This window comes from Cucurbita moschata, unplaced genomic scaffold (genome assembly GCF_002738365.1).
Source record: "Cucurbita moschata cultivar Rifu unplaced genomic scaffold, Cmos_1.0 Cmo_Scf00023, whole genome shotgun sequence".
Classification (NCBI taxonomy): Eukaryota; Viridiplantae; Streptophyta; class Magnoliopsida; order Cucurbitales; family Cucurbitaceae; genus Cucurbita; species Cucurbita moschata.
In genome coordinates this window covers 2,297,103-2,308,686 of record NW_019268539.1, presented here as the reverse complement: position 1 = coordinate 2,308,686, position 11,584 = coordinate 2,297,103, and the positions used below count along the sequence as shown (strand labels likewise).

Below are 11,584 nucleotides of genomic sequence, written 5' to 3'. Positions count from 1 at the left end.
TTTTTTTTTTTTTTTTTTTTTTAATACAAGGGTATTATTGAAACTTTTGAAATACCATATAAGGTATTTTTGATACGGAGTATAAAATTTATGAGTATTTTTATTAATTTAATCGAGTCAAAATTGAAGTTATAACTTTCACCGAAAAGAGTTTAGAACGAAGGATGAAAATCTACCTAAGGGTATCATGTCGAGGAATCTTTGGTTATAATTTTGAGTATGAGTACTACATACAAGGCAAGAACGGGGATCACCACCTCATATAGATCACTTGTGCTATATTCGAGCAGTGTGGCGGACGTAAAAGAGCGACAGAAACTAGAGGGGAGGACACCCATTATGGTGGTCGAGCGACCGTTAGATGTCCTTTATTAAAATCATCGTTACGGAATCTCTTTACCTTTATAAACGTTTCAAAACTATTCTTGGAGTAAAAAAGCTGTCAGAACATTGAAAAAAAAATTGAGATTCAGAACAGCGTGACAGTTACGATCTAGAATGAACGTTAAGAAGTCACTGTCGCATCATTTCAGGTCCTAATTTTTGTCCAAAATTCTAACGGGTTTCCATTTCGAGTAGTTTTGAGACGTTTATGAAATATAAAAGGCGTTCACCAGCATATCTCAAATATTTAATATTATTATTATTTCATTCTCGAGATGAAAAAAGAAATAAAATATAACCCAAAATAAATGGGTTTCAATTCAAAATTTCAAGTCCGGTTCTTGGTGGGTTGATGCAGGCTTGGATTTCTTCTAATGTTTTCCCTTTGGTTTCTGGCACTAATTTGGCCACAAACACAATAGTCAACAAAGAGAACCCTGAATAAACAAAAAATGTCCCTACAAAAATAAAATAAAATAAATAAATAAATATTAAAACACCAATAAAATCCATTAATTAATTAATTATTTATTTATTTATTTAAACAACTTGAAAGGAATTACCTGAAGGACTCCAACTCATGAGGAAGTTGAAGGTATAGGAAACAGCCCAAGCACCTAACCAATTCACCAAAACCACCAAGCTCCCAGCAGCTCCTTTCACATGAATTGGGAAGATCTGTCATCAAAATTGTCTTTAGGTTCGAGAAACGGTTCGAACTACGAGTATAATGAACCCGAACCCTAACCCTTTTATAGATATTCGAACGATTAATGTAAATTCAAATTGTCTTTAGGTTCGAGAAACTTCTACGGGTATAATGAACCCGAACCCGAACCCTAAACCCTATATAGATACTTGTGTCTTTAGGTTCGAGAAACTTCTACGAGTATAATGAACCCGAACCCTTAACCCTTTTATAGATATTCGACCGGTTAATGCAAACTCAAATTGTCTTTAGGTTCGAGAAACTTCTACGAGTATAATGAACCCGAACCCTAAACCCTTTTATAGATATTCGACCGGTTAATGCAAACTCAAATTGTCTTTAGGTTCGAGAAACTTCTACGAGTATAATGAACCCGAACCCTAAACCCTTCTTTGGATATTCGAGCGGTTAATGCAAACTAAAATTGTTTGGGTTTGAGAAATTTTTCGAACTACGAGTATAATGAACCCGAATCCTAAACCCTTCTATAGATACTCGAACAGTTAATGCAAACTCTTACAAAAGTGTTTGTTTCATCGATGAGGTTTGGGAGCATCAGGGTAAGAAGCTAAACCTATATTTGGTACACGTGGTTTATTTACGGTGTCGATTTACGGTGACACCCTGACATTTACGAGACCATAAACCTACCAACCATATACGATCCTCTCGTAATTCGAAAAAAAATCTTACTTTTACTCGAAAAATTTGTTTAACGGTAAGATGAAAGAACATCGATGCCATGTTACCCTCCCTTCTTTTTTGCAAATACGCTCCTATAATTTGATATAATTGCAAATACGTCCCCGATAGTTCGGTGTCGTGTCGGTAAGAAGAGGTGAATTTGCAATTGTATGAAACTAAGGGGGTGTAATTTTGTGCATTTGTATGTATTGACACGTGGATGGATATTGAATAAGTTACCTCAGACATGATGACCCATGGAACAGCTCCCATTCCTATGGAGAAGGATGCTATGTATGTCTGAATTTGAAAGTGAAACAAGTGTAAGTTAGCCAATGTGAAGAAAAACAAAAACAATCTCGTTTGATAACGATTCCGTTTTTAGTTCTTAGTTTTCAAAATTTAGCTCGGTTTTCGACATCAGCTTTAGGGAGTACATAACAAAGTAAAGAAACTCGTGTTTATAAAATTTTAGTTACCAGGACTCCGGAAATGGCAAGGATCGGGACCCAAGCGAGCAACAAGCCATGCCCCTACATCATAAACGAATTTACAAACAACATCAAGACAGAAACTATAACAGTCCAAGCCCACCGCTAGGGAGAGGTTTCCACACCCATATAAGAAATGCTTCATTCCCTTCTACAACCGATGTGGGATCTCACAATCCACCCTCCTTGAAAGCCCAGCGTCCTCGCTGGCACACTATTTGGTGTCTGTCTCTGATACTATTTGTAACAGCTCAAGCCTATCGCTAGCAGATATTGTCCCTTCCCCCAAAGTTTTTAAAACGCGTCTCCTAAGGAGAAGTTTCCACACCCATATAAGAAATGCTTTGTTCCCCTCTCCAACTAATGTGGGATCTCACACTCCACCCTCCTTGGGGCTGACACACTGCTCGGTGTCTGACTCTAATACTATTTGTAACAGCTCAAGCCCATTGCTAGCAAATATTGTCTTCTTCAGGCTTTCCCTTTTGGGCTTCCCCTCAAGGTTTTTAAAACGCATCTATTATGAGATCTCACATCAGTTGAAGATAGGAACAAGGCATTCCTTATAAGGGTGTGGAAACCTCTCCCTAGTAAACACATTTTAAAAACCTTGAGGGGAAGCCCGAAACAGAAAACCCAAAAAGGACATCTACTTAGAATGAACTTGAGCCATTACACAAACAAAACAAAACGAAACGAAATGAAACGACAAGTTTCCTAATGACGATGGATCGAGTATACATACCTTGAGAAAAAACGAAGTTCCAGCTAGAAAGCACCCTAGAAACGTCCCACTAGCAGACACCTTCAACGACATATAAGCCACATCAAAAGGTCATCAAACTTAGCTCTTTCCTTCCTTCAAATGTTCATATATCAAGAAACAAGATGCAAGAGATTCATACCATTATAAGCGGCTTACGCCCCGACTTATCCATAAGAATCGCTCCGATCACCGTTATCGGAACCTGTTAATACCAACCTCGTTTACTTAATATCACAGCTGAAAATGGTAAGCTAAGTGTCAGCTATCAAAGTACCTGAAGGCAAGCATAAGAAATGGTACCACTTTTGCTTGCTGAGGGGCCTGCAGTTCATATCACAAGAATTGTTAAGCAAATATAGAAGCAATATAAATGAAGAACAAGGCAATGTTTGTTCATATCATACCAGCTAATGCAAAGGTTTCACTTGCATAGAAACCAATTCCATTGATGCCTCCAAATTGTTGGAATATCATTAGCCCCACACCGATCTAAACAATAATCATTAAAGTTATGCATGGAAAAGCGAATTCAAGATGAAGTTTCACAAAGAAAATGAAGAACATTACAATAACAGGACGAATATATTTGCTTTGGAACAGTTCTAGGAGTCTGGCTTTTGGAATTCTTTGAAGTGTTTCATTGTAATCCTGTTCGTAAAACGAAGAGTTCGTTATTTTTTTAGAAAACGATGATGTCGTCGGGGATCCCGACGACGAAGATTAGGAGAATTACTTTGATTTCAGCTGCCTCGTCGGAGATATCGACGTCTTTTCCACGAAGTCGCTGCAATGCAGCTTGGAAGCCTTTCTCGTTACCGACCTTTGCCTGTAAAGAAGTTGAGTCGTTAGAAAGTCAATCCAAACACGCGCTTAGTTTTATGTTCGTTTGTTTTTTGATTTGGAAAACACAAAGTGAAAAGGGTCGGATTTAAGGAATGGTGTATTACGAGCCATCGAGGCGACTCTGGAACGAACCATAGACCAACGATCAAAAAAACACATGGAATGATTCCTGCATATCAATGTCAATCATTCAGTAATAGGTTTAATAGTTAAAGTGTGAGATCCCACATTGATTGAGGAAGGGAACGAAGTATTTCTTATTAGGATGTGGAAATCTCTCCCTAGTAGACGCGTTTTAAAATCGTGAAACTGACGGTGATATGTAACGGGTTAAAGCAGACAATATCTGCTAACAGTGGGTTTGAGCTGTTACAAATGGTATTAGAGCCAGTCACGGAGCGGTGTGCCAGCAAGAACGCTGGACTCCTCCGAGGGGTGGATTGTGAGATCCCACATCGGTTGGAGAGGAGAATGAAGCATTTCTTATAAGGGTGTGGAAACCTCTCCCTATACGTAACAGACCAAAGCGGACAATATCTGCTTACGGTGGGCTTGGGCTGTTACAAATAGTATTAGAGCTAGTCACCAAACGGTATGCCAGCGAGGACACTGGGCTCCTAAGACTAATGGATTGTGAGATCCCACGTCGGTTGGAGAGAGAAACGAAACATTTCTTATAAGGGTGTGGAAACCTCTCCCTAGCAGACGCGTTTTAAAATCGTGAGGCTGACGATGATACATAACGGGTCAAAGCGGTCAATATCTGCTAGCAGTGGGCTTAAGCTATTACAAATGGTATTAGAGCCAGTCACCGAGCGGTATGTTAGCGAGAACGTTGTGCTTCTAAGAGGGGTGGATTGTGAGATCCTACATCAGTTGGATAAGTGAACGAAACATTTCTTATAAGAGTGTGAAAACCTCTCCCTAGCAGAAGCGTTTTAAAATCGTGAGGCTGATAGCTATATGTAACAGGCTAAAGCAGACAATATTTGCTATCGGTAGGCTTGGACTGTTACAAATGGTATCAGAGCCAGTTACCGAGCGGTGTGCCAATGAGGATGCTAGGCTCCTAAGAGGAGTGGATTGTGAGATTCCACGTAAGTTGGAGAGGGGACAATGTCTATTACCGTACCAGTTAAAGCGAGAGTTCTCCATGATATCACTGTTCCTAACAAGAAGGCAACAGATGAGCCTGTAACAATCATAAGCTGCACCATAAATAAAGAAGCAAATGAGAATCCCTTTGTCATTTAAAAAAGAGTCTATTTTTTTCATACTCTTTACCTGATTGAGTGTTGTGAGGCCTCCACGTAGATTCTTTGGGGCTATTTCCGCTATGAATACAGGAACCTGTTGTTGTTTGGAGTTAAAACATGAAATGTAACGACCCAAATCTACCGCTAGCAGATATTGTCATCTTTCGGGCTTTCTCTCAAGGCTTTAAAACGCGTCTGTTAGGGGAAGGTTTCCACACCCTTATAAATGATGATTTGGTCTCCTCCCCAACCAATGTGGGACATCACAATCCACCCCATTCGGGACCCAGCGTCCTCGCTGGTACTCGTTCCTTTATCCAATCGACGTGGGACCACCCCCAAATCCACCCTCCTTTGGGGTCCAGCATCCTTACTAGCACACCGCCTCGTGTCTACCTCCTACGGAGAACAGCGAGAAGGCTGGCACATCGTCTGGTGACTGGCTCTGATACCATTTGTAACGACCCAGATTCACCGCTAGCAGATATTGTCCTATTTCGGGCTTTCCCTCAAGGCTTTAAAACGCATCTGCTAGGGGAAGGTTTCCACACCCTTATAAATGATGATTTGTTCTCCTCCCCAACCAACATGGGACATACTCATACAAGAGGAAAGAAGAAAGCTATGCAAACTTTTACCACATAAGAGAAAACTCCAATCCCATAACCAGTGAGCACTCTTCCAAAGTATAGAGATAAAGCTCCCTTTGAGAGAATCACAGGCAAAACAAGCAAGGTCAGTAAGGTAATATTGCTTATTCTTAGTCAAAGATCACGTGTTCGGAAAACGCTGCATAAAGCTCGTACCGTCGATAAGTAAACCGCTAGCCAACCCGTAATGCAGAATATAGCTGAAACTCTCATAGCCTGCACATATCAAGCGGATTATTATATAGTTAATGTAATAACCCAAGTCCATTGCTAACAGATATTTGTCCGTTTTGGGTTGTTACGTATCGTTGTAGGCCTCATGATTTTAAAACGCGTCTGCTAAGGAGAGGTTTCCACATCTTTGTAAGGAATGTTTCGTTCCCCTCCCCAACTGACGTGGGATCTCACAATCCACCCTCCTTGGAGGTCTAGCGTCCTCTCTGGTATACTGCTCGGTGTCTGGCTCTGATATCATTTGTAACAGCCCAAGTCCACTACTAGCGGATATTATACGCTTTTGCTCATTACATATTGTCGTCAGACTCACAGTTTTAATACGCATCTGCTAGGGAGAGGTTTTCACACCTTTGTAAGGAATGTTTTGTTCCTCTCTCCAACTGACGTGGGATCTCACAATCCACCCTTCTTGGGGGTCCAGCATCCTTGCTGACACACCTCTGGTGTCTGGCTCTGATACTATTTGTAACAGCTCAAACTCACCGATAGTAGATATTGTTCGTTTTGGTCTGTTACGTATCGTTGTCAGCCTCACGATTTTAAAACGAATGTGCTAGGGAGAGGTTTTCACACACTTATAAGGAATGTTTCGTTTCTCTCTCCAACTGATGTGGAATCTAATAATCCACCCTCCTTGGGGGCTCAACATCCTCGCTGACACACCGTCCGGTGTTTAGTTCTGATATCATTTATAACAGTCCAAGCCCACCGTTAGCAGATATTGTCCGCTTTGACCCGTTACGTATCGTCGTCAACCTCACAGTTTTAAAACACGTATGCTAGGGAGAGGTTTCCAGCCCCTTATAAGGAGTGTTTTGTTTCTCTCTCCAATTGATGTGGGATCTTGGGGGCCCAATATCCTCGCTGGCACACCGCCCCGTGTCTGACTATGATACCATTTATAACAGCCCAAGCCTACCGTTAGTAGATATTGTCTATTTCGGTCCGTTACATATTGTCGTCAACCTCACGGTTTTAAAACATGTCTATGCTAGGGAGAGGTTTCCACACTCTTATAAGAAATGCTTCGTTCCCCTCTCCAACCGATGTAGGATCTCACAGTTAACGATGGAAAAAAAACTCAAAATCCGACTAATTTACCCCTTTTCGACCGATGAAGTCTGCAATCGGACCGCTCGTTACGGCACCAACCATTGCTCCAATTGTTAATATTGATCCAAACATGGAGTACTGTCATTAAAACTCAAAAAGTTAGAAGTCGCTTGCTAATCTGAGACACTTTATGTGAAAAGAGAGAAATAAACCTGAGCAAGAGAGAGATGAAGTTCTTCCCTGATCACAGATTGAGTTGGTGCTGAATAGCCCACCTGCAAAAAGTACAACACAACTTGAACAAACCTTTTCCATTTTTGTTTCCCTTTTTTCATATTTCCTAATCTGATTCAAATTTAACGAAAGACGTGTTTGAGAGTGATTTTGTGAGATCCCACGCCAATTGGAGAGGGTAACAGACGCTCGGTTTCAAAGGGATGGATTGTGAGATCCCACATCGTTTGGAGAGAGGAACGGGTGTCAGCGAGGATGCTCGGCCCTGAAAAGAGTTGGATTGTGAAATCTCACATAGTTTGGAGAGAGAAACGAGTGTCAGCGAGGACGCTTGGCCTCAGGATGGATTATGAAATCCTACATCGTTTGAAGAGAGGAACGGGTGTCAACAAGGACGCTTGGCCCTGAAAGGGGATAGATTGTGAGATTCTGCAGTGTTTGGAGAGAGAAACGAGTGTCAACGAGGACGCTCAGCCCTGAAAGGAATTGGATTGTGAAATTTCACATCGTTTGGAGAGAGGAACGAGTATCAGTGAGGACACTCGGCCCTAGGATGAATTATGAAATCCCACATCATTTAGAGAGAGGAACGGGTGTCAGCGAGGACGCTCGGCCCGAAAAGGGGATGGATTGTGAAATCCCACATCATTTGGAGAGAGGAACGAGTGTCAGCGAGGACGCTGAGCTCTGAAAGAGGGTGGATTGTGAGATCTCATATCGATTGAAGAGGGAAACTAAGCATTCTTCTTAAGGGTGTGGAAAACTCTCCTTAGCTCCCTAGCAGACACGTTTTAAAAATAAAATTTTTGAGGGGAAGTCCAAAAGGGAAAGCTCAAAGAGGACAATATTAGCTAGCGGTAGGCTTAGACGATACGCATGACTTTTCATATAATCAGTAATGCTTTTGAAAATGAACAAAAGTCGTGATACTAACTATATCACTCTCGAACATGCTCTAACGTTACAACGACGACATTCACACAAATAGAACTTACACACGATCCGAATTCAAAGGAACCATAAACAGCAACCAATGTGCAAAGCAAGACCATCCATAAGGAGGGCTCTCTTTTCATGGCTCTTTGAGCACCTTCACATTCAGAAGAACTGATAAGAAGAGGCTTTTCCAAGACCTTTAGGCCATTGATTTCACCATTTTCGACATCCTTGTGCTTCCCAATGGCCATGGCAGCCTCTCGACAGAGCTAAGAACAAGAACACAGGACAGTTAGCAGAGACTAATGAAGAGAGGTAGGTAGCAAATTGAAGCTTAAATAGAAACTGGTGGAAGTGGCAATAGATATTTATAAGATATTTGTCCAAATGTGTAAAATGAGCCATTTCCAATGAGGACAGATCTGGATTTGCAAATGGGCAAAGCTGTCACTGACGTGGAGATTATTACAGCTGCCGCTTTGGTCTTGAAATAGGACAGACATTCACTGCAACTGCAGAGAAAACATGCAATGATTGAGTGTCTTTTTCTACTTATCTTCCTATGAGTTATGAGTCTATTAATAATAAATGTTTGGAAAAGGAATTTTTTTATTTAAAAATTCTAAATATCTATGTACATTAATTCATTTGGACGGACCAAAATTTTTCACAAATTATTTAAAGACCTCAATACTATTTTGGCCGTGTAATTTCAATTATGCGTAACGAGTCAAAACGGACAATATCTTAGCGGTGGACTTGAGCTATTTCAAATAGTATTAGAGCCAGCATTGGATGGTGTACCAGTGTTTTAGCGATGAACTTGGGCTATTTCAAATAGTATTAGAGCCAGCACTGGATGTTGTACCAATGTTTTAGCGGTAGACTTGGGCTATTTCAAATAGTATCAGAGCCAGCCAACACTGGATGGTGTACCAGCGAAGACACTAAGCCCTCAAAAAAGGGTGGATTGTGAGATCCCACATTGATTGAAGTGGGAGATGAAGCATTCATTATAAAAGTGTAGAAACCTCTCTTTAGTAGATATAAAATTATGAGGCTAATGACAATACGTAATAGGCCAAAACGGACAATATCTGCTAGCGGTGAACTTGAAACGTTACAAAACCTTACGTGTCTTAATTCATCAAGTCCATACACTTGCAATTCCAATTATAACCTTATGGAAAGTCCAATCCAATCAATTTCTATACGGGGTTTGAACATTTGTGTTGATATTATGTAATATGTTCTTCTCTACATAGAAAAGCATAAAAATCAAATGTAGCGTTCTTACAAAAGTAGAAAGTAAGTTGACAATGTTACTTGCTATCTATATTCCCCATCCAATGCCTGTTTGATGCAAGCTGCGTAGAGTTTCTGAATTAGGTCATTATTGTGGTAACAAAGCCAGCTTGGATCATCTGAACGTAAGAGAATCAAGTAACTTTTTTTTCCTCATTCAAAAATTATACGAAGAAATATGAAAGAATATACAAATACGTACAGAAGAAACAGCATAAACACATTTAGACCGAAGAAATACGAAAGAATATATAAATACGTACAGAAAAAACAGCATAAACACACTTAGACCGAAGAAATATGAAAGAATATATAAATACGTACAGAAAAAACAGCATAACAACAGGAGATATCTCAAAGAAAGAGACTCAATCTAACCGAATCAAGTCGAGCTGATAATAACAAAATTTTGAGAAATAGAAGCCCTCAAATCAGCATTCAACCCATGGTCAAATCAAATACAAGCTATCTACATCAACGGATATTTACTGAGTTATAAGAAAACAAACCGAACACGTATGTCTACATCGATTTTTCGTTTCACATTAAGAATCGTGATGAAGAAAATCACGAGATACCGAGGTATAGAGATGAGTTCATGACAACAATCCAAAAGGGGCTGCCAAAAAGATTGGTTCATCTTCTGTTTGCAAGAATGTATCGGGTTCGCAATCCGAAGAATACACAAAAGAGTGCATTGTTATGAAGAAAACAAGGTTAACTCAGAGAAGGTAGGCAATAACAACAGTACTTGCTCATTTGCAAACAAGAATAATTTATTGGAATCAGTTTGCATATATGAAGGAAATCATTCCAAGGGACATGCTTTCTCAAATGCTTCCTGCTCTTTGCGACATAAATCGAACTCATTCGTATTGTAGTACATGCAACCGACGTAAGCATCCATATCTTTCGTGCACCTTTGATGAAGATCTTTAAGCCTGCAAGGAGGAGAAGCAGCCTCTACGTTCATTGTTTTATAATTTTATTATGAAACCGAGTTTTCGTTGAACAATATAAAAGAATATACGCGCATTCAAAAAAAGGAGACCCGAAAACTACTTAAAAGAACTCCAATCCAACATAATCAAACCAAGATTATATTTCTGTATCTAGGTGAGTTATTTCAACAAGTATGGCTGTCAAATTTGAAACTGATAAGATTGGTGCGGCAAGTGAGAGAATACAAACAAAAGATGTCTCACTCACAAAATATCCAGCTAAAAAGTGACAAAAAAAGTGTTAAAGAAAAGGACAAAATTGCAAAAGACGAGAAAGTAAAGATCAGTCAGAGTCAAAGATTACAGAATATCGACCAACTAAAGAAAAATGGATACTGTTCCTTTTTTTTTTTTTTCTTCTTAATAAACTATCATTGAAACAAATCTGAAGTAGCATTATTGAAACAATAATTTGCAATTCAATATATCTGGGAACTCAAAAAGAAAAAAAAATAGATAGATCTGGGTATTTTATATTGAAATTTCTGTACATTATAGATCAGTTTAGGGATTTACAGCTGATCATGCCAATAATCTTAGTTTACAATTATACCTTCCAACATTCATCTACTATTTTATGAAATTTTAGCTAATTGGACTGCCCCATTGACTCTGGGGTTGGCTCTCCACCCTCGTTGTGTACATCATTTATCTAATGAAATGTCATATTTCTTATTATCCAATTAAAAATATAGTGGATGTACTACTTCATAGATATCAAAATCAATATAATGCATAATCCATGCTGCAGTACAATTCGTCTAGGACCCAGATTTTTTTTTTAACAAGAAACCGAACTTTCATAGAGAAAAAATGAAAGAATTACAAGGACATACAAAAAAACAAGCCCGACAAATTTTGAAGATCCCATTCCAAAACCTCATCAAACCTCGCCATACAACTGGTCGAAGATCCTATCATTACTATAAACTATTAGTATTCAAATATGTAACCATTTAATGAACCACGAACGATGGTTCAGTTGAAGTTTTTTTTTTTTTTTTTTTTTTTTTTTTTTTTTTTTTTTTTTTTTTT

At 39.3% G+C, this 11,584-nt stretch overlaps 2 protein-coding genes and 1 long non-coding RNA gene across 3 annotated transcripts in view; 1 reads left to right on the top strand and 2 right to left on the bottom strand.

Annotated features, from left to right (window-relative positions):
* Nucleotides 1-401: 401 nt before the first annotated feature.
* On the bottom strand, nt 402-8,589 carry LOC111459989 (sugar transporter ERD6-like 16). The gene is made up of 19 exons (XM_023103068.1): nt 8,303-8,589; nt 7,286-7,348; nt 7,122-7,211; nt 5,940-5,999; nt 5,772-5,837; nt 5,162-5,227; nt 5,010-5,085; nt 3,982-4,046; nt 3,768-3,860; nt 3,602-3,682; nt 3,439-3,523; nt 3,309-3,355; nt 3,174-3,236; nt 3,014-3,073; nt 2,257-2,310; nt 2,018-2,077; nt 948-1,062; nt 668-842; nt 402-634 (listed from the first exon to the last, which is right to left on the bottom strand). The coding sequence occupies exons 1-18, from the start codon at nt 8,492-8,494 to the stop codon at nt 700-702; spliced, it is 1,479 nt and encodes a 492-aa protein (XP_022958836.1). The 5' UTR covers nt 8,495-8,589; the 3' UTR covers nt 402-634; nt 668-699.
* The window catches only part of LOC111459992, a 15,759-nt gene continuing 9,127 nt past the window's right edge, over nt 4,953-11,584 (top strand). Inside the window, exons 1-2 of the long non-coding RNA XR_002713362.1 lie at nt 4,953-4,974; nt 7,440-7,441. This is a non-coding gene — a long non-coding RNA (uncharacterized LOC111459992). The remainder of the gene's footprint in view (nt 4,975-7,439; nt 7,442-11,584) is intronic.
* LOC111459990 (NADH dehydrogenase [ubiquinone] 1 alpha subcomplex subunit 8-B-like) overlaps nt 10,165-11,584 on the bottom strand; it is a 6,123-nt gene continuing 4,703 nt past the window's right edge. Inside the window, exon 3 of the mRNA XM_023103069.1 lies at nt 10,165-10,489. Coding sequence (XP_022958837.1) covers nt 10,357-10,489 — 133 coding nt within the window. The 3' untranslated portion in view covers nt 10,165-10,356. The remainder of the gene's footprint in view (nt 10,490-11,584) is intronic.